Raw genomic sequence first — 27,402 nt, forward strand, 5'->3', positions numbered from 1 at the left:
TGCAACAAATAAAGAGCTTGACGGATAATGATATCAAAACTGAAGGGATAAGAAAAGAACAAACAGAAATGGAAATAGTTCTGCTTGGAGATAATGAAAAATTAATTTCAAAAATATATAAATTATTGTTAAAATGGTCTACAGAAGATGAAGTAGTGAAATCTCAAATGATTAAGTGGGCAATTAATGTAAATAAAGAAATACAGATGAAAACTTGGGAATACTTGTGGAAAAATTCTATGAAGCTTTTGACGTGTAATAGTATTAAAGAGAACTGTTTTAAAATGATGTACAGATGGTACATGACTCCTAAAAAATTGGCAAAGATGAATAATAAGATGCCAGATAGATGTTGGAAATGTAAAAAACATGAAGGATCTTTCTACCATATGCGGTGGCCTTGTGAAAGGGCAAAAAAGCACTGGCAGATGATTCAGCAAGAAATTACTAAAATTTTGGGATATGAATTTAAGAAAGTTGCAGAGACTTTTCTGCTGGGATTACAAATGGAAAAATTTCCAAAAGAAGATAGGACTGTAATTTGGTACTTGCTTTCAGCTGCTAGGACATTATATGCGCAGTTGTGGAAGCAAGAAAAAATACTAGAGAAATGGGATTGGATTATAAAAGTTATGACATGGAGTGAAATGGACAAATTAACAAGAACATTAAAAGACTATGATTTAAAAGTTTTTAAGAAGGAATGGAAAAAGTTCAGAAGATATGTAGAAAAAGAGTGGAAAGTAAAAGGACATTGGACAATTTTTGATAATGATTAAGTTTCAGAAGAAGAAGAATATAAGTTTTTGTTTTAATAGTTAAGGGTGCCTTTAAATATTAGCATTTTAAGTAAATAACACCAGCGGGGGTCAAGTAACGGGGCGGAGTGGTGGGTAGAAAGTAATATATGGGGTAGATAAAAAAAGTTATTAAGATTTAAGAAATAATTTTGTTACCATGTTGCTAATAAAATTGTTTTAAAGCCAAGAGCAGTTCTTGAAGAGCTTTCTCAGCCCCACCTACCTCACAGGGTGTCTCTTGTGGGAACAGGAAGGAAAAGAAGACTGTAAGACACTCTGAGATTCCTTTGGGTAGTGAAGGGTGGGGTATAAATCCAAAATTCAATTCCTCCTCCTTCTATCCTTCTAACTGCTAAATGGCCAGCTGCATACACTGAGCTGATTCCAATGTGTATTTCTTTTGCTCAAGAATTATGATTGAAAGATCTCCACTGGATCTCTATTTTACATACACAAATATGCTTTAGGATTAATAATGGCTTGATATAAAATGTGAGACCAGTGGGATTCAGTGGTTAGTGTCAGGCTAGGACAGAAGACCCAGGCTCAAATCTCTCCCCTCTGCCATAGTATCTTACTAGAGGGGATTAGGCCAATCAGGCTCTCTCTCAGCATAACCTGATTATTGCTAGGATAAAACAGAGGAGGAAAAGAATGATGTTGCATGCAGCTTTTGGTATTCACTGGGGAGAAAAGTAAAGTATAAATATCTCAATAGAACCAAATAGCATTTTTTTAAAAACCTTGCTAAGTCTGAACTAGTTTTTGAATACTAAGATCACTAGAACGAATTTTTTCCAAATTTAAAATGAAACTAAAAACTGGGAAAGATGACCACAGATGTTTCAGATAAATTTTATCAGAATGCATTAGAAATACACTGTCTTAGATCTGCCTTACATTGCACCTAGTAGTAACACACATTTTGAATTTACTGGATACCTGAAAGTTCCAGGGCTTTTTTTGTAGAAAAAGCCCAGCAGGAACTCATTTGTATATTGTCACACCCCCTGACACCAAGCCAGCAGGAACTGCATTCCTGCTCAAAAAAAGCCCTGTCTGAAACTATGTAGTTTGAAAGGTCTAAATGAGTATCAGATGCTCACTTGGTACAAAATGAGAATATTTATGCCCTACAAAGATCTTGAAATACTGTTAGTGAACAGAACAACAGGTGTCAATTCATTTCTAATCAACCTTCAATTTACATATCACAGTGGCTGGAGTAATAATGGCAGCAAGATTCATAAAACTGGCAATTGATAGACTAAGAAAAATCCAATGAGCAAAGAATCACCTGATAAAAGTGCTTGGCAATACTTGAATTAACACAGAAGTGTTCTGAATGCTTGAGTTTGAACTGTTAATAATGTAAAGCAGGGGGGTCAAATATGCGAATCAGGCCCCCAGAGTGCTTCTGTCAGACCCCCAAGCAACTGGCTGTCATCTGCTTCCTTTTCCCTCTCTCTTGCTTCCTTCAGCATCACAGCTTGTTTGCTAGGCTTGCTGAATTGCACAGGCACTACAGAGCAAAACCTCTATTTTCTCCATTGGCTGAGGCTCCTCCCTTGCGGAGGAAGAGGGAAGGAATAGCTTGATATATCAGGTTCTTTCACTTGCACAGCAGAGCTACTGAACCAAGCCTCTCTTCCTTCTATTGGCTGAGGCTACTCCCCCTCCTGGTCCACTGGAGAAGGAAAGATCCGGAGCTTCCTTTGCCCATTTTTCTGGATAACACAGGAGAGATACAAGGAAAGCACCTTTAAAACCAATGAGTGCTAATGTTTTGAGCATGTTATTTTAAGCTTTAAAAACATCTTTGTGTTTGTCTGTGTCCTTTATAAAGCTTATATCTCTTGCTACCTGGCATTACATTTTATGACACACACGGCCTGGCCCGACAAGGTATCATTTATATGTCAGATCTGTCCCTCATAACAAATGAGTTTAACACCCGTGATTAAAGGGTTTGTTTTTGAGCACCTGAACATTCTTATAAGAGTTTAAAACAGGGGTGTCAAACTCATTTGTTATAAGGGACAGATGAGACTCTGCTGGGCCAAGCCATGTCAGGCCATATGTGTCCCTATTTAAGATTAGGTACCAGGGATATAAACTTTATAAATGACACAAACACAGATTTTTTTAAAAAAACAAACAACTTAGAATAAAACATTAGCACTTGTTGATCTGAAAGGTGCTTTCTTTGTATCTCTCCCATGAGATCCAGGGAACTGGGCAAAGGAAGCTCCAGCTCTTTCCTTCCCCAGGGGCCATGAGGAGCCTCAGCCACTAGAAGGAAGAGAGGCTTGGCTCACTAGCTCCGCTGTGCAATTGAGAGAGCCTGACAAAGCAAACTCTCCCTCTCCTTCCTTCCCAAGGGAGGCGTCTCAGCCAATGGAGAAAACAAACTTTGCTCTGTAGCTGCTGTGCGATTGAGCAAGCTGTTATGCAGAAGGAAGCAAGAGAGAAGGAGAAGGAAGCAGACGACAGCTGATTACTCAGGCCCCTGATAGGAGCCCTCCAAGGGCCTGATTCGGCCCCCAGGCTGCATTTTTGACAACCCTGGTTTAAAAAATGATTTTGTTTGTTTCATTCAGAAAACAGAAAAATTAATGACGTAACAACCTACACCAATCCAGTATTTGTATCAAATGACAGCAGTAAGGTAAAAGTAAGAATTTTCAAAACATCAAGACTACTGCACATAGAAGCAGAACATAATCCTGTGATTACTGAATGAAATTGCATACCAATATAACTCAAATTCTACCACCTGAATAAAGTATGCAAATTAAGGATGGACTATAATAACAAAGAGCCCCATGGTGCAGAGTGATAAAGCTGCAGTACTGCAGTGCAAACTCTCTGTTCACGGCCTGAATTCGATCCTGGCGGAAGCTGGGTTCGACTCAAGGTTGACTCAGCCTTCCATCCTTCCAAGGTTGGTAAAATGAGTACCTAGCTTGCTGGTGGGGAAGTGTAGATAGATGACTGGGGAAGGCAATGGCAAACCACCCCATAAAGTCTGCCATGAAAAAGTCATGACGTGACATCTCCCCAGAGTTGGAAATGACTGGTGTTTGCACAGGGGACTACCTTTCTTATATAATAACATATAACATGTAGGAAGCATATGCTAAAATCCTTCTTAAACTGTGAATCTCACTGGTAAAGCCTTCAGGCAAGTCACCAACCTTCTGTTTTCACCTAAATATTGAGCTACTATGAGGATAAACTATTCTCATGGAAACTACAAGATGTGATAAATAAACCTGAAGTTTAGTGACACCTCAAACAAATCAAACTTATTCCAGCATAACCTTTCATGACTCAGCCCTCACTTAAGCAGATAGATGCACATGGGGGGCAAATTTTACAGTCACCTTCATAATCAAATTATTGGAGGGTTGGGTGGAGAAGAGGTGGAGTTACAGCAGAGGGAGACATATAAACCATTCTGGTAAGAAGCCTCTGAGAAAGGGACTGGAACAGATGCGGCTGTTGTTCACAATTAATGATGAAAGGGAACAGAGGCAATAAGTCTGGGGGGGGGAGGGGACAGAAAATTTGAGGTTTTTTTCCTCTCATTTTTGAATGTAAAATTGGGGAAGTGGAACACTGAGAAAAGCATCCATAAATATTTTCTCTTTGGGAAAGAGTGAGATGCTACTAAGATACTCAAGAGATTTTTATAAAAGACAATCTGTAACATTAGAGAATGGCAATTCTGTCTGTAGACATACAAACCTACTTCCAAACATATATTTATGGCTTGATTGTAATCTACAATATGCTGTACTGTGTATCTTATATTTTAATAATCAATTTGGCCCAATCTACAGACACTTAAACCACTCATCAGGACCCAGTGGGAAGAATGAAGATTTCCTCCAAACTTGGGGAACCCTCCTCCCAAGTTTGCAGAAAAATCTGAAACCTTTTTAAAAAAACAGGGGGGGGGGGTGAAAACCTCAAAACACAATGTGCTTCCAATGCCAGCATCCCTGCTCCTCCACCATGAGGCTCCTTCCATTGCCAGTTCATGGCTTCCTCCATAGCTGGTGTGGCCTCCCCATAGACAGCACAGTTAGGCCTTACACAACCATGCCCAGAACAGCTTCCTCCATCGGCCAGTCAGGTTGGTAGGTGGGCACATGGGGGAAGGACACCAAGAACTACTACGTCTCCCCTCCACACATCAAAGAGCCAAGAAGGGCAGGGAGAGGATGGATGAGCAGTGAGAAGGGACCGAGACACCACTGGAACCCTCTCACCCACCTGTCCCACTGTCATGGGCCGGCCAGCTACTACCTCCTTGGAAGAGGAGGAATCTGAAGAATCAGGCCCTATACTGATGGAATCCCCACCTGAGATGGATCCCACAGCAGACCCAATAGGTGAAGCATCAGGAGGCAAGAATACTTCCCTGTCATTTCCGGGCTGCTTGGTCTTCCAGAAGAAAGACACAGAGGCAAGCTCCCCTGGCAGCCTCTCCTGAGCCAGCAGACTGTTGAAGAGGAAAGCACTTGGTGACTCAGGAGAAATATGGGAGCACTCGGCTGCTTAGCAATGGTCAGCATTAGTTCTTGGAGTGGAGTCCTTGCAGGACTATGACCGACAGGCTGATAGGAAAGCAGTAAAAAACAATCTGACCCTTGCAATGTGTTTCCCAGCTGGCATTCGTAATTACCATCGGGTAAGGAGACTGAAAGGAACTGGCTCCTCTTGTCAGACTTGGTCATAAAGACCACTAGCATAGTAACTTCTGGTGGCAGGGCAGGATCTTGAATTACTTGTGGCAGGGCAGGATCTTGAATTATTCTGGTGGCAGGGCAGGATCTTGAATTATTTGTGCTCCTTATTTGTGTATTTTGTTGTATTCTTCTGATAAGGAAGATAAGTCCACTGACCACTGTAAAGGCTTGGCATGCAAGCGGGCCCATGGAATCAGATCTATGGACCATGATGAGCCCCAGTACTCTCAACCAATGCATGAGGGCCACTGACATCTACTGATCCAACAATTTTACCTGCTGCTTTGCAGGTAGAAACTTTGGCCACCCTTGTCTGAATCCTAGCCCCTAAGTGCACTGTATCTCTGGAGGGTGTGAGATGGCTTTTAAAAACACACACACACTGATCAGGCACCCATGTGTCTGAAGGAAATGCACAGTGGACTTGGTGTCCTAGCTTACTTCCTCTACCTCCTTGGTTCTGCACAGGATATCATCAAGAAGATAAGGATAAAGGTGGATTCCTTGCTTAGGTAGGCTATTAGAACTACTAGGACCTTGGTAAACACCCTCAGATTATGCCAGTCCAAACAGTAAGTCCATGTATTGGAAATGCTGACCTTGAAAATAAAAAATAGATCTTTAAAAAAAATGGATCTTTTAAAAACAATTGATTAAAAAAAAAAAGAAGAATGAATCTTTTAAGTGTCAAGGTGTCAGTGTCTGGCTTGTGAAGGTTATCAGCCCAAACCTGATGACCCTGGTGAAATCTGAGAACATGGCAAGAGCCCAGATTGTCAAGACAGGCTGCTTCAGGGCCCTAGGGCCATGTTGTTATTATTCACTGAATCCTTATGTGTGCTGGTCACATCCTTAGGCAAAATTCACTGTCACAGGAGGTGGCAGCGGCCACAAACATAGAAAGCTTCAAGAATGGATTGGATAAACATATGGAGCAGAGGTTCATCACTAGCTATTACCCACATAATATCGTTGGAACTCTCTGTCTGGGACAGTGATGCTCTATATTCTTGGTGCTTGGGGAGCAACAGTGGGAGGACTTCTAATGTCCTGGCCCCATTGATGGGCCTCCTTATGGCACCTGGGTTTTTTGGCCACTGCGTGACACAAAGTGTTGGACTGGATGGGCCACTGACCTGATCCAATATGACTTCTCTTATGTTCTTATGTTCCTCTTGCCTGCTGGAAGGGCAAAGACCTTTTTCCTATGCGTGCAAGAATATGCTGTTGCCTGGAACTGCCCATTCTGCCTTTATCGCATAAACAATGAATTCAGAGAACTGAACCTCTAGTATCTAAATAAGTTGAAACCAATGAACTGGGTTTTCTGTTTTATCCAACTGATAGTTAAGGGAAGGAAAAACACTTTTTAAAATATCTGGAAACATTCTGGCTGGAAAGGCCTAGAAGAATTTCCCCTCTTTATCAGAGCTTGTTGTCATACATTCTATAGCTGAAAGGAGCTCCTCCACCCCCGAAACCAAGCCTGAGTCGAGTGGTGACAAAAAAAGGAACACTGCTTTTGACTAGCTATCAAAAGCTCATGTTGCCAGTGCTAGTGTCCTAGCCACGGAAAGACCAACATGATTCCCAGTTGCGTGTGTGCAGTTGGGGGAGGCCCAGGTCAGACTAAAGGCCTGCATCCTTCAATTTGCAGAGGGAGTGTGGAAAAATGCAAGGGAAACCTGAGCAGTCACCATATTGGAATTTTCCTGAACTGCCAAATCCACTGGGAAAGACTTCAGAGAGGGGGAACTGCTCTGCTGCCCCTGCTTGGATTGGCCCTTTGTTTGTGTTGTTTGCTTGGAGGTGGGGGGGGGGGGGGTTCCCTCACTTTCAGCTCCAATCCTCTCACTTTCTGTAGGCCCAGAAGCCTCCAAGTCTGTATGGGGTAGGTCACCCACTGCAATCTCCTCATGGTTGTTTGGACCCAACAGAGCTCTGCTGGGCTTTTCCAGTGCAGTCAGCGGCTGGCTGCAGAACAACTCAAAGCCTTGGGTCTGCCAGAACTAACAGAGGCCCATGACTGTCTCCAGTGCAGGAGAGGCCTGTCACAACAGTCTCCCCCTTCTTTCTAAGACTGCAATGGGGCCCTCCTCAAAGCATTTCCATCTTCCATGCCAACAAGGTAAGAGACTCCAAGAGAGTGAGTCTAGGCTCAGACTCAGTAGATCTCTGCTAGGCTTTTCCTTTGCAGTCAGGAGGCCAGCTGTGGAACAAACTGAAGCTTTGGGTCTGCAACAATGATGGCAGCTTGTGCAGTTATAGAGGTATCTGCCGTTGGCCAGTCTCCAGTACCTGGAACTTCAGGCGGGAGAAGTTTGTCTTATTCTAATAGACTGAATACCATCACCTTGTCTTAGCGGCCTTTTTCTGTTAAAGATCAGCAATGGGGCCTTCCTTCAAGGTTTTTCCATCTTCCATACTAATGACAAGAATTTCCAAAAAAGCAAAGCTAGGCTCCAGCGTTCTGCTGGACTGACAGGACTATTGAAACTGGAGGATCAGCCTCACTCTGAGCCAATACAGTTTACAGCTCTGTATAGCCCTGCCTAGAACAAGAGGAGATGTGTTCTAACCAGTCTGGATGAGCTCCCCCAATGAAGGAGAACATGAAGAGTAGCTTCTGAAATGCACTTTAATGAACTGGCAGACTTACATGAAAGCAGGTGTTCCTTCAGATTCCCAGGCCCCAGACAGCACTATGAATTGCACTAGCAATACCTGGCATGACCAGCTGTATGTACTTTGCTCCCCTAAGAGGCCATGCCCAACTCCTCCTCTCCGAAACTTGGGAGGTCAAGCAGGAATGGACACATCTACCATGTCACTTTTGCTAGCTTGAAGAAAGGACCCAGTTGGCAGAAGTGCACTTTGCCATTTTCTCTACTACTATAATTAGAAAATACCATCTCCAACACCTTCAGCCAAACTCAGCAGAGCTTTATTCAGGATTCAGCCAGAAAAAGTTTGCTGAAACAGAACTGCTTTAAAGGTTTACCTATTTTTTACTATCTATCTGTATGAAATACTAATAACACTAATAAATATGTAGCATTGTGTTTGGTAAGTGCAGGAAAATGGTTAGATAATGCTACACTGGACAGAAATAATCTGAATAGAATACCATTACCTTGCACAGAAAATCCAGTTTGTTTTAAATTCATACTTTAAACATGTATTTAGGTTTAACGTCCCTCAGAGCATAGTCTTAGTCTCATTCAAGGTAGAATTTCTAGTTATAGTTCTGACCCAAATACAGACTGCAAGAAGATGTTAACCTGCACCACGAGTGGAGAGTTTTGTGCTACCACCAGACACTTCACAAAACCACATTTTACCAACTTGTACTACTTTATATTTTATTTATTTCACATGAATAATGCAATCACCTGTGCTTCACTAGTCCCCACTCTTTTTACTTTTAAAACAAAGTGACTACTAGGAGATGATTAATTGGAATGAATAGGAAAAGCAAGTATTATATACATAAGCTCCTGGGGTTAAAACATCAAAGTGTGATTTACTCTATATCCTTTACACAGCAGTTAACCACTGCATAATGTGAAGTTTTAGCTTGAAAGACAATGTTGGGGGAAAAGATAACACATTCAACTGAAGGGGTCATTTCAATCCATTCTGCTAGATACTAACATGGCTAAGCTATTGAATGTGTGAAACGATATGCACAAAGAATTAAGTTTCAATTGGATCTTGCAAGGTGTTAACTACTGTTGAAACCTTCAAATGCTCTCAAGTAAACTTACCAAAAGACATTCCATACCCACATCAATGGCATGTTTAGAACTAATGTACAGCTAAATGGAAGCTTATTTCTCTTCTGCTTGCAAATGTCTTGAAAACTGAGCAGAAGTTACCTTGAAAGACTTAAATGTGTGGGATAATATTTATACCAAGTAAACAACCAAGGCACACAGTACCAAAGAGAGTCAACTGAGAACAAACTTCTGTGTACAGTCAAACCATCTAACACTAGATGCGAAATATATAGCATATTAACATTCTCCAAAGGATATATGCTATATATCAGAATTCTATGTTCATACATAAGTATTCCCTTAAAGCTAAAGGTCCTGAATCACAGAGTTCCACAAACATCCAGTTAGCAATAGTCCATATTGCAAATTCCAAAGATGATAATCCACAGAAGGGGGCAAGGCAGTTGGCCCCCTTCCTAGAGCGTCGGGACCTAGCAACAGTGATTCATGCAATGGTCACCTCGAGATTGGATTACTGTAATGCCCTCTACATGGGGCTGCCTCTGTGCCGAACCTGGAAGCTGCAGTTGGTGCAGAACGCGGCGGCTAGGCTGCTACTGGGGCTCCCAAAGTGGGAGCACATACAGCCAGGGCTGCGCGGACTGCACTGGTTGCCAGTTACATACCGGATTCGTTACAAAGTGCTGGTTATTACCTTTAAAGCCCTATACGGTCGAGGACCTGCCTACCTGAGGGACCGTCTTTCCCCATATGAACCCCAAAGAGCACTGAGGTCAGCAGGGAAGAACCAACTGATCATCCCTGGGCCGAAGGAGGCAAAACTGCAGAGTATTCATATGCGGGCCTTCTCTATCGTAGCTCCACACCTATGAAACCAGCTCCCGGAAGAAGTGCGGGCCCTGCAGAACCTTGAACAGTTCCGCAGGGCCTGCAAGACTATCCTTTTTGGGATGGCCTTTACCGATTAAATGACAGAGGGACTCGCCTAAGTGATTTTCGCCATCATGCTTATTGGAAATAGCACCAGAATGTTAATTTTAAATTTTTAAATTAGATTGTTTTAAAACTAGATACTGTTTTTAAATACTTATTGCATAATCTATTGTATTTGATGTTGTTAGCCGCCCTGAGCCTGCTTTGGCGGGGAAGGCGGGATATAAATAAAATGTTGATTGTTGAGTTCCAAACAAGATCTCAGTAGTGTTTCTTGTTTCATTGTCAAACTTTCCCAATAGAAAATCATTGCTGTACATTAGGCATAAACTGGACTTCCAAAGCCAAACACTGGCATCATTTAACATGGAGGACTGATAAATCTTTCTCACTCTTTCATCGGCTAATCAGCCTTCTGATAATGAGTGAAAGTCCCCCTTTTCCCCCCAAAAAAATTCAGCCTAAAAGCACAACCAGATCATGGTTGCCAGACTAGATGTGTTCCAGAAGGATACCATGTTTAATGACATCACTGCCACAAAGAGATACATGCTAGATTCTACCCATCCCTTCTTCATATAACTGTTCACCACAGCCTTTTTAATGTCAAATCCAGGCCTGAAACCAGAAAAAAATGGATCCAGTCTCATCCAGAAGTTCTTAAGAATCATGCCATCATTATAATCTGCCAAACTGGGAGAGCTGTGAATAGCTAATAGCTCAAATTTCCCCTTTACCCTGTTCTGTTTAGAAGCCGTCTAATGACCCATTTCTTTCAAGATAGTCAAAGCTACCTGTCTTTCAAGAAGGCATTCATAACTACCAGGACCCAGCTCATCACTCCTCTCCAGACAGAAATAATCAGCCAAGAAAGGGAAGCACAAAGCAGATGAGTGGTAGGTCAGACTTCTTCAAACAATCTCTCTTCACTCATGTTTCATAAATGAGATTTATCCAAGCAAACATGACAGCTAAGAGCTCTGGTAACATATGAATTGTTAACTTTCAGTATTGGTGTCAAGTTTAGAGCAGATAAAAATAATTTAATACGCAAAGTGCTATGTAAACATGTCACAACAGTTCAGGGCTCCAAAAACTGTTAAAACAAATCTGCATCCAGCAGGCCATTTCTTTGAAGGAGTTCCACCAGATGGCTACAAGCAGATACAATGACATCAGAAAAGTAATTTTTCCTCTGCTGCCATCTGAGATAAAGAATACATTTTAGTTACATTTGGTTTACTTTCTTCCAATGCTATAGCCATCCTTGCTGCTTTATCACCCCGAGCTTCTCTGTATAATTGGGGAGCTAAATGAGCTCTATTCAGTGATAAGAGTACCTATGAATAATTGTATCTACTGCTTAAGTCTCCCTATTCCAGAGATCATATAGGACTGACTGAACTACCAATCGTGTAATATAGTTTACAAAAGATCGGATACACACACGGAACTAAGATTCACTAGGTAGTAAAGTGGACATGATAAAGGAATTATAGACACATTATCACACCAGCATATCAACACTGACCAGCATAGGACATAAAATCAAGCGCATGACCTGTTTTATATATCTCAGCGCAGAATATTTTAAGAATTGAACTATTACCTAAGGAAACATCTTTCTCCTATTCAGCCACATGCAGCAGCACATTTTTGTTTATACGCACATACAGGAAGTCAGTCCTACCTTTTTTTTCTAAACAGTGTTTGAAAGTACCCTATGCTATCTTCAAAACAGAACATCACAGGGAAATAGTATCAGGAGTGTAATTTTTTCCAGTGTAGGTGTATACAAAGAATCTCAAAAACTAATGTTTCTCACTGTTTTTCATATAAGCCACTTCCTTTCTAAAGCCCACACATAGCTATATCACAGAGAATCTTTGAATCTTGCCAAATGTTTCTCAAGAGAGAGTCTTATACAAAATACTACTCTCCATTATTACTGCCCAAAGAAATTTAGTTATAGTGCTTGGTTCCATTTTGTTGGGAAAGTTCCATGTTATGAATATTTCAAATAAAAATGATTTTACATCTGTAGGTTCATCTACAGTAGATAAGCAGATGAATGGAACTTATGTACATTGCCCTCTGAAGTCTTAGAATAATGTTCTGAGTGGTTTGTTTGTTTTTCAACTTTTTATTGAATTCCACTGAACCTCTCTGTGGCCCAAGAAATGGTAACAAAAGCATAATGATTTGATAATGGTTTAAATGCATTTCCAATAAAAATCAACTTAATGAGACATTATTCTCACATTACTTCTCATTACTAGAACTGAGCACAGATTCAGTTCTCTATCAAAAATAATTCTGCCTTCAACGTATGTTTAAAAATATAACTGCCAATAAATCATGGCTAAGGCCAAAGGTTCTGTCACACCAAATGTGAAAGGAAATTAGAACTATTTTAGAACTTTTACCACTGAAGGCACACAATTCTATTTCCCAAATGTCTATTATATCACAATTCTTGTTGTCGATGGAGTGCCTATTAGAGCAAGGCCTCAAAGCAAGAAGTTAATGCAATGATATGCTATAATTAATCAATTTGGAATTTTATTAACAATATATGTTTTTTAAAAATTAAAAGAGTTTTATTGTCAAAATGCTTAATTCTAAATTGCAAACAAAATCAATTCAGCATGTTGACAACACAATAATCTGAATGCTCAGCATTTTGATTATTTTTCCACTTATGTAACAAGTCAACCAAATGTGATTCAGAGTTCTTTTTAAAAACTCTGAATCACATTTGGTTGACTTGTTAAATACAGGCTGGCTTTAGTGTAATAAAACAAGTATCAGTAACTATAAAGATATAATCCACTTCTGGTCCCAGCAAGGGAAAATTTCCTCCCCTCCTGGGCAGTCCTTGATGTCCACACTCAGTTCAGTTTGCTGGTCATTATCTATAATGCAATTCATCTGACCTGCTCTTCCACAGAATCTTGGCATGCAACTTATTACAGCTCTAAGCAGGATCTATTTTGCAGACAGGTGCTCTGAGGAAAAGAGGAGAAAATAAAAGGGCCACACCAGTCACTAGGAGATAAAAAAAAATAAAGCTAAGGCCAATGGTGCAAAATAAGGTATAGTTTATTATTCAGTTAAAATTCCCTAAACACATAAGGAAGTCTGGGGATTTTAACAGAGTAATCAAATATATTTTAATGATAACCATCAGCTTTGGCCTTATTTTTTATCTTCTGTACAAGAGAGGGACAGGTGAATCTCTATATGCAAACCATTTCTCTGCCTCCAGCACTAACCAACAGCCAGCATGTTGCAATCTGGCACTGCACAAAGCCAAGGGCTGGCCAGAAAGAAGCTGGATCCTTGAAGCACAGCACCACCTGCAGAAAAACTGGATCAAGCTCCAAGTATTTAAAGAATATTTATCACCAAACAGTGAATTTGCAACCCAAACAGCTCACAACAATTCCAGAAATGAAAAATACAAAAACAAATTTAAGAAAATGAAGTTTTATCTTTGGTCAAACATTATTCTTATGGTCAATATGTATACCTGCATTAAGAATTACAGTATCACACCAGTATTGAACTGCACAGTGCATTTACATGTATTCAATAACCTTTTCAGGATCTGAACAGACATGCCACATTAAATACACCATATATTAAAGGTATGGTCAAACAAGTGATTAATGAAATCCCTATATCCTCAAATCTTCTTAAATCACACTATTATGGATCACCATGGTCTCTTTCCCACTTACATCAAAACAGAATCTTCCCTTTATTGTGTTCATAACCCATAGAGCTGCAGCCAACCTGAGATCTACGCCAGAAAAAAAAAGTGGGGGACTGGAATCCTACACAGGATGACTGTAAGAAAATGTATCAGAAGTTACAACAAAAAGATGTAGCAAACATTTAGAAATAGAAGTAGTGAACAAATCCCCTGAATGTTGACAGTGTCAAACTACCAAAAATGACAAAATAAAGCATACTCTCAAATGTCTTATTTTCATTTATATATCAAAATGACTACATTTTGACATAGCATTAAAGTGCATTAAGACTACTCATTCTCAGATGCATAGCAGCTGCTTGGATTAATTAACATAAAGTTAAGTTAGGGTTTTACTGAAGATATTGCAATGCATGTTATCCATTCAGAATACTGATACCATAATAGACAATGAAAGTCTAAACAGTTGTTTATAAGAACGGAAGTATGGACAACACCAGAAAGTTACATAACAAAAATATGAAAATGCATTACCTAAGGAATGTGCTCAAGATAAGAATATTCCACAGCATATAGCAAATGATAAAGAAAAAGGTACTTTCATTACTGATTTAATGTTTCAACATTTGGACAGAAATTCTCTTTAGCCAATAAAGAAAAGGTGTTTCATTGGCGTAACATCTTTGTGACTTATTCACACATTATATTTTTGAGGTTCATGTAAAAATTAATGCATCTATAAAAACAAACTGTGCATTCAACAAACATGTTTCTGATATGGCTACTATATGTATCTATCAGTGTGTCAAACTGGCATGAGGCAAACACACAACCTGTTACTTAACATGTCCTGTGACTATAAGAGGAATGAAAAGTCATCCTAAATAATGGCAACAAGTTATTCATATTATGTTTCCAGATAAGTAAAATACTGATCACCTAAGTTTAAAAATGGCTTGCCAGTGTAGTCATCATTCACTTGCTTGTGTCACAGGAGTTTTAATTTGTGAAGAAAAAAATATATTTACAAGCTATCAATGTTCCTTGAATGGGATAAATTTAAAAAAAGTTGTATGATACCACAGCATAGCAATATCTAACACAATGGAACCATTATCTATAGCAAATCAATGCAAAGCAATACAATTGTAAAGATTTGTTCCCCAATACAGCTGTTTGAAAGCTGCCCTAAATCATAATTTTTAATTACAGCTAATCCATTTCTTCTTGAAAATATATTTCAATTATTTGATAAAGATCTGACACCCTTACATCTTATTCCAACAAAGATATTCCAACAAAGATATTAAATTAATATTTACTTCAACTAATCAAAGAGTAAAAAAATAAAATCTGAAATCCAGTGTATTGGTTTAAATTTTTTACTATAAAAGTTCTAACCCAATACAAAGACTGGTGCTTGTATTTCAGAAACCAATTCTAATTTCAAATACATAAACATATAAAATATTTAAAAATGTAAAAATAAAGATTTGCACAGGTTCTTAATAGAATCATCTGGTGAAGGCTCTCTTTTGACCTGCTTTTACAATGTCATCATGAGATGGTGATTTAAAGTCAAATGGAGTGATTTCTGATAAGGGACCAATTTCATTAATTTTTACTTCCTGGATCTGCCTGCTGTACAAGAAAGCTTTATGAAGACTAACAATTTGATGCTTGCATCTCTTCTTTGGAGGGTAATGAAGACACAAAGTTAATGCAAAGGCTGATGGTCTTGCAGAGAGCACCTTTGTCCATGAACCAGCACCTCCTAAAAGGCATGATCTGAACCTTGCTTTCCTTTTCTTGTTTCCTTTAGGTACAATCAGTTGCTGCCCTTTGTTGGAAAATGAAACTTCAGTTTTGGGAAATGGGGTATCCGATTGTACTTTTATGGGTTCTGGAGATAATGATGATTTTCTAATAAGAACACTTAGATCAATATCTGAATTTACAACTGCAGGTGGCATTGTTCTAGCTACATGCAACTTAAAAGGGCTGGCTGCTGCATGATGCTTATCCAATTCAACAGATTTTGCAATTAAATCTGAAAGTGATAGGCTCTCAAGCTCTTTGACTGGAGAAGCCCTCAAGAAAGTCAGAGAAGATAAAGATCCTGACAGTTCGATCATCCCAGATGAAATCTGAGGTTGGCTGCTTAGTTGTTGTGAAGGTTGTAAATCTGTATCAGTGAAGCAAGGTAATGACTCATTACAAAGATCAGATAAAGAGTAAGTTTTATCTGAGGTATTCCCTTGGTGTTCCTGCAGGAGATCAGCCAGCGATGGACTTTCAAAAACTGAAAATGTTGAGCCACCAGCCCTCGAAGGACAGCTACCACACTCTTGTGAACTACCCTTTTCCCCAAAAAAGGATGGACTACTTCTGAAACTATCAGTCTTTTTACTGAGCTGATGACTTATCTTATTGTCTAGCATCAAATTCCCAAAATCACTTATTAAGACAGAAGGATTACCAAACCTATCTTCACTATCAAGGTCTGATTTTTTTTGGAGGACAACTAGTCCAGTATTTTGGACATCTGATGAGTCACCTGTTTCTTTACTTCTCATCAAGGCTTTCAAATCCTTAACACCTTTCAATTCAGCCTGATCCCAAGCAGACTTTCCCAATGAATTATTTTCCAGGAATTTAATTCCAGAACTAAAGCAAGCATCACATTTATTACAAAATCTCTGGCTTGAATTTATACTGTCAACCAGCGGGAGGCTGGTCTGCTTGTTAACTGATTCATAAAGTGATCTGTCATTAAGAATGTCACTAAGTGGGACAGGAAGAGATCCCAAAGACTTACAAGAACATGTTAAGGTTTTCTTTCTGACTGAAGGTATATTGACTTTTTTAGGTCTGAGGAAAGTTTCGTTACTTGAAGAATTAGAAGGATTTTCCAATCTGACTATGGGATCACTAAGACCAAAACTAGCAAAGTGTGAAGTTTCTTGCAGCAAATTAGTCAAGTTAACTTCAGAGAACATTTCTGAGCAGAATAAGCCTTACCTTACATGAGCCAACAATTCCAAGACAGGTGCAGGGTCACAGTAAACACAGTTCAATTTGTGACAAGGCAGGAAGGACAACAGCAAAATCAAGAAAAAGAAACATGAAAAGGCATTTAATTAACAAACATTATTTACAATATTTTTTGTTGTACACATACTCTGGATGCCTAAAGTCACAGGCTCACAAATCCAATTTAATTACACTAAATTTATCACAGTTTTCCTGCAGTAGAAGCTTAGAAATACTAAGCGAGAAATATTACATTCCACAGGAATGATTGCTATTATCCCCACAACAGAATTAGAAGTGACTCATTTAAAACTTCACATTATCTAACATTTTACTTACAGGCAACTTAATACTGGTAATTATATTTACAGAAATATCCTTTCAAAATGAAGGCTTATCTACCTGGTACCTGCCTAAAGTGCTCCAAGATGAAGGCTTAACTGCATATTAATCCATTTTATAGGTGTTTTCTATATATGCCATTTAGCCTTTCAATTTAGATACAGAGAAAAGTAAAATGTTTAAGCTGCCTTTAGTCATTTTGTTTCAACTATTCATATATTACTCATACACAGCCTGCCCCCTGCTGAGAAGAGCCACACACTAGCTCCCATGCAATTTAAACACAAGCATACCTTTTGTTGCCTTTCCTGAAACTACAGTATCTTCATTCTTGATCTTCACATCTTGCTTGTTAACTTGTGCAAGCACAGAATCCAAAGCCTGCTGCACATCAAATTTGCTATTCAGCACTGCTTCCATCATCACCTTCTCTGGCACAGACTCCCCAAGTATTTCCCTCATGTGGTCGAGGCATGAATCAAGCTGAGCTAAAACAAAATAATATTAAGTTGTGCAGGACAAGGACTTTCATGCAATGACATGAAATATATTCAGAGCTTACAAATGAAGATACCAGCTCTAGTTTCTCTTAGCCAAACCACTGCCATATTCTTTCAGGAACAAGGCTTATTATCCCTTCTCTCTCTTTATTCCACCAAACAGTATAATAATTTTACCACCTTTTTGGAGTTTGTAAAAGGCTGAATATTTACCAATGTAGATATTAGTGACAAGAACGGCATTTAATTCAAAGAGATAATGCAGATATATTCAGGCCTAAATTATTCAACGTAATTGATAAGTCAATGTACCATCATTTAACAGTCCATTTTAAGCATTTACAGATACTGTAATTAACTTTTAAGATAAACAGTAGCTTTTCAAGCTTCAGGACTAAGCAGATGGATACCCTAACTGCAAGCACTGAAACTGAAGTGTTAATAAAAATCTGCTAAGTAAGCCTTTATATTCTCTTCATCGTGAATGGCTTACTGAATCTTAAATCTACATCCTTTTAGAAGGCATTCCATTAACTACATTAGAGAAATACAGAAACTTCTACAAATCCACCCAGTGGAAAAAATAAGATTAACTATACATTAGCCTTAGACAGAGAAATAAGGTAGATTCATTTTTTTAAAAAATGCTGAAGGCCATGTTGGGATTGATGTCTTTGTCACTGATAGACATGGCAAAATAGGAATGAATGCCTAGAAGTATAACCTAAACAGAGAACACAAAGTGTTCTAATAAGCCAAATGTATTATTAGGATTGGCACAGGAGTGCCAAGATAGTGATGCCAGCATCATAAATACACACTAGTTGGCACAATGTTTGCAAGTGCTGTTGCCATCCCAAGTCACAAATTCTGTATGGTACCACTACTGATACAGAACAAAGCTGTTTGGAAGTACTTACATATATAATTTTAAAAAACCCAAAAACATAATTCATCAACACTATGTTACTCTTAACAAATATAAGTATCTAAAGGTTACAAGATATAGAGGACCTGAGAAAGCGAGTCTCAAATTCCAAACAATCCATAATTTTCCCAACCCTGATGTGTTAACTAGATTACAGCTCAAAGACCAGGACAGAAAAATGCTTTAAAAATATTTTAAAGCTGTTTGTTATAATGAAATTTTAAACCCTTGGATAAGAAACAAATGCTGACTGAGATAAAGACACACTAGCATCAACTGGAGGCTTTTGTGCAAGCTTCCATAGGCAGATAGCACATGGATCCTGCAGAAACAAACAGGGAGAGCAAAGGATCTGAAGCTTTTCTTTCCCGCTTGGGGCTCTGTAGTTCAGGAATTCCCCAGTGGGTGCCATGGAACCTGTCAACTGTTTTAGGAAGTGGATGGAACCAAGTAAAGCTTTTGCCTAGCAAGGTTTCTGATTGGCTGTGTAGATTTTTTAAAAAATGTTGCTTTGGCAGCAGCTGCCTCCACAGCACAAGAATCTGCACTATGTCAATGAAGTTAAGCTGTGGCAATTAGTTTGTGGCTGCCTCAGCCTTCTGTGGGAGCCATTCTGTGGCAATCATTTTGTTGTTGTCACACATACCATGCCATGTCAGAATTCCAAATGTGCCTGTAGACTCAAAAAAGGCTGGGGACTCCTGCTATAGCTGCTACCACAAAAATTCTTTTCAGGCCAAGAATTTTTCAGCTTGAACATAGATATTGCAGCAACAGTGCAATCATGCAGCCCACTGAGATAGCTGATAGAGAGACCTGCTATCATATTTAACCCTATTTAATCTGTGGAGTTCCAGGCCTGAGTGAAGCTGACCTGACAATAAAGAAATCTGGTAACTTTTAAGAAAAACACATTTTTAAAGAAAAAAAAAACTAACCAGCCTGACAAGGACCAAACATTCTAACAGCCAAGGGCAGCTAGAAGTCAAACAAAAGAAAGACTCAAGGAGAAATAGTTAGTCTACTACAAGGTATGCATCCTTCAATCCTAAACTCACCCCAAGTTCTAGATATTATGAGGTTATGAGTTCTGATGGTAATAACCTGTAATAACCTGATCCTCCTTCAGAACCTTTCTTCCTCTCCTCATTAAAGAGTATTCAAAAAGCAGCGGGTGGGTGGGGGAGAGAGCACCCACTGCAGGAGCCAGTTCAAGCTAGCTATCTGTAGCCAAGTCAAGAGTTCTGGTCTATGCATTGACCATGAAGACTTTTAAAAAAAACACACATCTGGTATCTCTAAAAGGAAAAAAGTCTTGATAAATGTGGCCTTGTACCTACATAAAATCCAGAGACCAGGGCCATGGATAAACAAGACAGACTATTCTACATAGCTAAAAAAATATCCAAGGTTTGCAGAAGAACCTAAAATTTTAAAAGAATACTAATAATAAAATGGGGGAGTTAATCCCCCCATCGAGATGATAAGAGGGATATCTGTAGCTTTAAGAGACAGATGCTTGCAGGGGCAACCACAACAGTATTATCAGCCTTGGCAGTACTCCCTGTCAGTAAAAGGCAATGAGGAACGGAGACAGCCCTTTCCAGGACTGTTCTGGATTCTGAGGAAAGACTCATTGCAGCCACACTTGGCAGCAACCACCAGGTGACTTGCTACCACCCAATTTGTATGACTCACCCAGGACTTCCTGCTTGCTATGGTTGGACAACAGCCACTCCACAAAAGTTAGTGTGGGATACTGGCTAGGGTTTCAGACTAGGTTCTACAAGAGTTACATTCAAATTCCCACTCTTTTTTTGGAATCTCACTGAGTGACATTAGGCCAATCACACATTCTTAGCCTAGCCTACTTCACAAGGTTGTTGCAAGGACAAAATGGAGGAAAGGAGAATTGCGTAAGTCCCCATCATGGAGAAAGACAAGGTATAAATGAAATAAATAAATAATAAATATACTTGAAGATGGGAGACAAATAAAAGGTACATTGGTTGGTGGGTGCAAAGGAGAGAAGGACGCAGGGGAAGGTGAGGGCTGCCAGGAGGAGCAAAAGAGAAAAGAGTCTGGAGATGAGATACAAGAGAAAGTGAGGTACCTTGTGCAAATCCTTCCAAGTTCCCCACTGTGGAACAGAGCCCAGATCAGGCAGCACCAAGTAACTACACCATATTTTTCCCCTGGAGAGAGGCTACCAAGGAAGGAGAAAGCTGAAGAATACTGATGCAGTAGGATGGGTGGTTGGTGGGAAGGAAGCAGTAAAGAGGAAGAGGGTATGAGGTCTGCCAAGGAAGAGAAAGAGGAAACTGTAGAAGAGGGAGAATGAGATGCCCCCTCCAAGTCCTTGCAGGTCTCCCTGTTGCACCTATAGATCAGCTTTGCAAGCCATCCTCTTTTACTGAAATAAAATCTCCATTCACTAGAGCACAAGAGCACTGGAAAATATTATTTATCACTAAAATTTCTTGAAGGCTGGAGCACACAGCACCCACTTTTTCCAAGTGGATGCTGGTGGCTCCCACCTTGCAAGAGGCAATTTTGCCTCTCGCAGGGCTGAAGCACGCAGTGCCCACTTCCACCCTGTTTCCCTTTAAAAGATTGGGGGAAAGCAGGGGGTTAGGGGAGCTGCGTCTCAGGATGCATTGACATCACTCTGAGTGACATCATCACATCAAGGAGAGCCTCTCCTGGAATGCCCCCTCAAATCCCCCTACTGGGGACAAAATTGAACCTGGCAACCCTACTACAAGGGGTTATACAACTAAGAAAAAAATAAAAGCATAGGACTAATTTGCAAAGTCACTGGTGTTACCTTGGCATTCTCTTCCAGAGAAGAGATACAAGCCCACTGCAACTTTGAATACAGAGGATTGCCAAGATGCACCTCATTCCATTCCCTCCCAGACTCTTCCCCACTTTCTCTCAGTGTATCAGACCCTCCAACCTTTCATAATCAAGCTGGGAAGGCTTTAATTTGTCCCATCCTGAAACCGGGTTTAAGTTCCCATATGTGATGCTTCACATTTTTTCTCCAATCATATCCAGGCACACATTCCCCAGACTTTTATGCCCAACTCAGGATAACCAAATAACCATCTATCTTGTTCCTTCCTGGCAGCTGAACAAAGGGTCATCTTCATCCTGCCTATTTGTCTCCATAAAGAAAAAACATTCTCCTCTCAACTTGGAATATAAGGAGTCTATTGCTCAGGAAATAATGTTTTGTCTGAGATAAGGGCATCTTTGAGTGTTAATGAAAGGTAGCCTACATTTTTCTATCACAACACTGATCACTTCTAAGCTAAGACAAATTGGAGAGAGACCATGTTCATCAGGAACAAAAGCACTCTCCTACACTCTCCAAGGGCTTTGTTAAACTACACAGAACACCTAAAAGCTTATACCATCCTCAAACAAGGAAGAATAATCAGGGTTGCAGAATGCATTCACAACCCCAATTCACTCTCCCACGAACTACCATACAGCATGGAAGAGAAATAACAAATATGACCACCACTACATACTGCACTATTCAGATTCAGGACTAGATGAACAGCTTCTTGCTTGACAGTCAATACAGAGAAACTGAAAAACAGCATTAAGCTTCCAAAGTCCAGGGCTTTGTCAGAAGAAAGTTACCTTCTGAAACAAAAAGTAGTTCCTTGTTATTGTGGAATAATAGGAGAATTGTCACCCCCTTGAACTCATCACAGACTAAGACACATACATATACACACACGGTAAATAATCATTAATCAAATTTACATTCTTTGGACAAGTCATTTAAAAGATACATGAAAATAAAATTCAAGAATTGATCTTCAGTATTAATTATTTGTTTATAGGTACCTTTTTCAATCCCTGTTAGCTGATGACTAGAGACACTGTAATTGCTATGTTCGGTATCTTTGTAGCCATATTCTTCTGTTTCAGCAAATGATGAAGGATTATCTCGTCTTGAATAGATAAACTGAGCAGCTGTAACACAAACCAACAGTATAGTTTCATTCGTGTTCAGTAGTTGTTCTATTGACTGCTTGTGTACTTGATCACGTGTGTACTTTGTATTCACAGATCTTATACCATTTAAAAGAGTGCTAAATAAAAATGTTAAATGCTTGTGCTGCTGAAAACTATCATCACAACAACTTGAAAGTTTTTTTCTGCAAATTCAGTTCATCTTCTTATAGCATCTTATGGTTGAACATTAAAATTTCAGTTATAAACACCCAAAAGGTAGATTTAAGGACTTTACTTAAATATCATTATTAAGACAACTTGTTTTTCATATAGCCATATCACCATAACTTTATAAAGGAGTTTAGATGATTGATACTAATAGGAATTTACACAGAACTTTTCTTTAGAAAGAAAGACCATTGTTGAAATAGAATTTATTCACGATTCCATCTTTGAAAATGAATTTGGGTAACATTTTAATTATTTGGGCCTATATTCCCTTCTCACTGGTTGTACACCTCAGAATTTATCATTTATTATTAGAATCTAAGTAAAGTGCTTTTCCACAGCTGGAGCTCTTAAAGTACTGCCAAGAGGACAACATCCATCTCACATGATGCAGGGAGTATCATCTGCACTAGTGATGGGGAGGGGACACCAGCATATAAATACCCACTATTCCATCAAACTCACAGTCTAGTTTACCTTTCAAGTTTGTTGTCAGGATAAAATGAAGGATAGGGGAGCCATGTATGTTGCCTTGAGCTCATCAAAAAGACAAGATAAAAATGCAGTAACTAAATGCTGTTGGAGAATTAAAACTAACCTGTTGAAGGTGAAATACAATAATCATCCTCTACAGACTGTCCATAGAGATCATCTTCTTCAAAGTCTAAGGAACAAACACAAAATTAACTTTCTTATAATTGGTGTGGAGAAACACCATTTTAGGCCTGTGCTTGTCTGGGAGTTGGCTGGAGGAGTCTTAAACTTTGTACTTAGGTGAGACACTTAGGTGAGAAGGGCGGGATATAAATCCTAATATAAATAAATAAATAAATAAATATAAATAAACTCTAGGCAAGGCTTTGGCCTAGTCTATTCCTCCTTCCCCCTCCCCTCCGGTCTGGAAGCAGCACTTCTGAGGAGGCCTCCTAGAGAGACGAGAAGTCTTTCAGGCTGGCCTCCCAGAAGGCTGCAGGAGGCAGAGGACCTTGAGGCCGGGCCTCAGAACTGGCAGGAAGGAGGATTGGGAGTCCTGTTCCTCTCGGTCAGGAACCCCTAAATTGAACACGTGGTGGCAGCGTGCCCTAGTGGTGGGAAGAAGATAAGCTCCCTTCAGGAGCTGGCAATTCAAAAGGCAGTTGATGGGACAGGGTCTGAAGGCAGAATCGGGCCGGTTCCATCACAATTGGTTAAATAATTTATTACAATTGGTTACATAAATAAGTTTCCATAATTCAGTGAATATAATTTTATACGGAGAAATCTGAGCCAACACTCAACCATTAAAAATGATACATACTTGCATAACCTGATTTATTAGTATAAAACTTGGCACTACAGAATTTCAATTTGGGGGAGGAAGGAGGTGAGCTTTAACACCAGAGCTGGCTATCAAAAGCTTTCGGTGCTCTAAGTCAGCCGTTATAAGGTCTATATCTTCAGAAGAAACAAAACCATGAACCATATTTTGAAAAGATTTGCTAGAATTAGCCTATTTGGGATTTTTCATGAATCCTTCCATTTTCTTCAAAAGCCTACACAAATAAAAATTCAATGCATGGGCACTGGCTATAGAAACTTTATAGCGTCTTTTTAAAGTAGCTGTAGTTTGTTTCACACAACACCCTGAAGTATCAAGCAAAACTCTTAAATCAATTCCCCACTAGCCTTGTCCCAGTCTCACGCTCCTCTTCTCCATGAGGCTTCCTTCCAATTTTGCACAAGCTGCCCTCGGGCTGCAACTAGCTCCACCTCTTTCAGAGCAAGATCCTCTAAAAACCGGTTTCTGCTTGCAAGAGGCAGAGTGAGTTGCAGCCCTGGGGCAGCTTGTGGATCAGATGGAAGCTTCATAGAGAAGAGGAGTGTGAGACCGGGACAAGGCTAGTGGGGAATCAGTCACTAAAAGAACAATACTAGCAGGGAATGATGATACAAGGACAGTGATTCTACCAAAACTTTTAAAGAAGAGGTGGAGTACACAAGGCTTTTTTTGTAGGAGGAACTCCTTTGTATATTAGGCCACACACTCCTGATGCAGCCAATCCTCCTGGAGCTTACAGTAGGCCCTGTGAGCTCTTGGAGGACTGGCTACAGCAGGGGTATGTGGCCGAATATGGAAAGGAGTTCCTGCTACAAAAAAAGCCCTGCGTAACAGTAATATTTTAACATGATTATATGTAGCTAATTCAATAACTAATCTATTACAGTTATGTCCAGAGTTTTCTACCTTCTCATGATTGAGAATAAAATAAGCAAAATGTAAAACGATGCCTGTAGGGAACTAAAGGCTGAAGCAGCATTTAGAAGAATGGAATTTAAATTTAGTATATTAAAAATTAAATACCTGAATATGCTGGCAATAGCAACATAAATAAGATGCACACCACTAGCAAAAACAAATGCATTTAAGAGCTTTTCTGGGGGGATTAAACAATTAAGAAACCTCTTGTTTCTTAGATTTTTATGTATACAATTATACACACAATAATCAGTAATGGATAATTTTTTTCTGAATCCATAAAAATGGTATCAGCTACAGCATATTCCAAACTGCAATTACTAACTGAAAGTGAAGAAGTCTATTTTTACAAATATATCATTGACCATCTTTGGCACCTGAAGCAATCAAATAGTTTAGCAAGGTCAATGTCAATACTGCTAAAATTCTAATTAAAAATTTCATATTTATCTTCACTGGCTGCTAGGCCTACATAAACCATGCCATCCAAATAAGCCACTCATTTCCAAAGCTACTGTACAACAAATTCAGATTCAATGTAATGATCTAAATTTATATTTTAGGTTCCTCTTCCAAGCTTAGTACTTGTACTTATTAGAGAGCATTGTCACACAAAGAATCATTTATTCTTCTACTCATTAAGTACTGTACTTAGAAGCTAAACAGAGAATTATACACACTACATTATATATAATTAAAAGGCATTATTTTATTAAAAAAAACAAACTGGGAGGAACATAATCCAACCACAACAGCTAACTTAAAACTTGTCAGGCTTTAAGTAGTTAAACTTCAATCACCATCTTTAAATTCCTTCATCATATGAAATATTTAACACAAGCAGTGTGCAATGTACTTTCTACACTCTAGTGAAGGCTTTGGTGCAAAACAAACCGGAGCGAAACCCTTTTCAACAGAGGCCACTGGAAAGGTTACAAGCAACAGGGCATGAAAGAATAGCCACACCCCATTTGTTCTCAACACACTCTAACCAGGGTTAGAGTTACACTTATTGTGGTTATTATCCTTGGACAGGCCTATCTAGTTTGGGTTTGCTTCTTCAAATCCCTATTATTTTAAAAACACACACTGCGGGAATGAACTTCATTAATCTGAACGAAGACACCATCTACTACCGTACGTTCAAAATAAATACAGTCCTGTCAAGCCCAGCTGGACTTCAAAATGACTTTCTTTGGTAGCCGCTTGACGGAACGCAAGAAATGGACCACTCGGATATATATAGGAGCGGGGGATTAAGAGAAGGGGGTCGGAAACTTCCACACCTAACAGCCACCCCGCACTAGCCCAGCCCCCTCCCGCGCCGCCTGCAGGCTTAGAGCGCCCAGGAGTAATGACGTCACTAACACTATGCTCCCCTCCCCCACAGGCCCAGGTTGTCGAGGCGCCTTCTTGGGACAGATGTTCGTCTAGTTTAAGCCTCAGCAACTCTCTACCTTCATCGTAGTTATAGCCGCGCACGTTCCTATGCCGGGCCATGGTGAACGCAGCACTGTAGACAGGCGGTATCGGGGAGAGGGAGGGCCTCTTACGCCCTTTGGAGTGGGCACCTATTGCGTCTTCCAGTCACCATGTTATTCATCAGGGCCAAACTCCACCCGCCTTTCAGACGGCGGTATTGCGCGTGCGCCAGTCCACCCGATGGGCTCGTTTTTCGGAAGTACGCATGCGTTCTTCCACAGTACGTCCTAACAGCAAACGGCGCGCGCGTCAGATCGTGGAGGCGGAGGAAGAGACAAAAGTGCACTGCCCTCGCTCGGTCTGGTGCGTCCTTGTTTGTTGGAACCTGTCTGACTTGCGTCAGACCGTGAACGTTCGCCTGGCATCAAGCGACCAATCAGGCTCCTATTCTTGCTCGAAGACCGCCTCCCGCACCGCGCTTAAAATAGTCCGTTTGTCGTTTGGATGCTGTGATAGCTCGAATGAGTGAATGTTCAGTACCTAATAAAATAAAGCCCTGCTTCTGAGTTAGAAGTTATAACTGTACTTGAAGCAGCTTTCATTGTAAACCAACAGCTCTGAAACGAATTTACAAAATTCCAGCCCAGTCAGAAACTGTACATAGCAGCAGGGTCAGCAGAATACTCTCCAGAATCCAGCACTGACCAAATCAGCTGGCAAATGATCATGGAAACAACAGTTTTGTGCGCTCTGTAAAATCTAATCAGAAGATGCATAACACCATTCCCCT

The 27,402-nt window shown here is 39.8% G+C and overlaps 1 protein-coding gene across 2 annotated transcripts in view; it reads right to left on the reverse strand.

The window, feature by feature from the left end:
- Positions 1-26,983, reverse strand: part of HBS1L (HBS1 like translational GTPase) — a 92,085-nt gene extending 65,102 nt beyond the window's left edge. Inside the window, exons 1-5 of one of the 2 annotated variants that reach the window (XM_060239808.1) lie at positions 26,648-26,983; positions 23,553-23,618; positions 22,616-22,744; positions 17,617-17,811; positions 16,457-16,964 (exon numbers count right to left, since the gene is read on the reverse strand). In XM_060239808.1, the coding sequence (XP_060095791.1) occupies positions 16,457-16,964; positions 17,617-17,811; positions 22,616-22,744; positions 23,553-23,618; positions 26,648-26,690 (941 nt within the window). In that variant the 5' untranslated portion in view covers positions 26,691-26,983. The remainder of the gene's footprint in view (positions 1-16,456; positions 16,965-17,616; positions 17,812-22,615; positions 22,745-23,552; positions 23,619-26,647) is intronic. The other variant, XM_060239798.1, reaches the window with a different exon arrangement.
- Between the last annotated feature and the right edge of the window lie 419 nt (positions 26,984-27,402).

The sequence above is a fragment of the Heteronotia binoei genome, chromosome 1, assembly GCF_032191835.1.
Source record: "Heteronotia binoei isolate CCM8104 ecotype False Entrance Well chromosome 1, APGP_CSIRO_Hbin_v1, whole genome shotgun sequence".
NCBI lineage: Eukaryota > Metazoa > Chordata > Lepidosauria > Squamata > Gekkonidae > Heteronotia > Heteronotia binoei.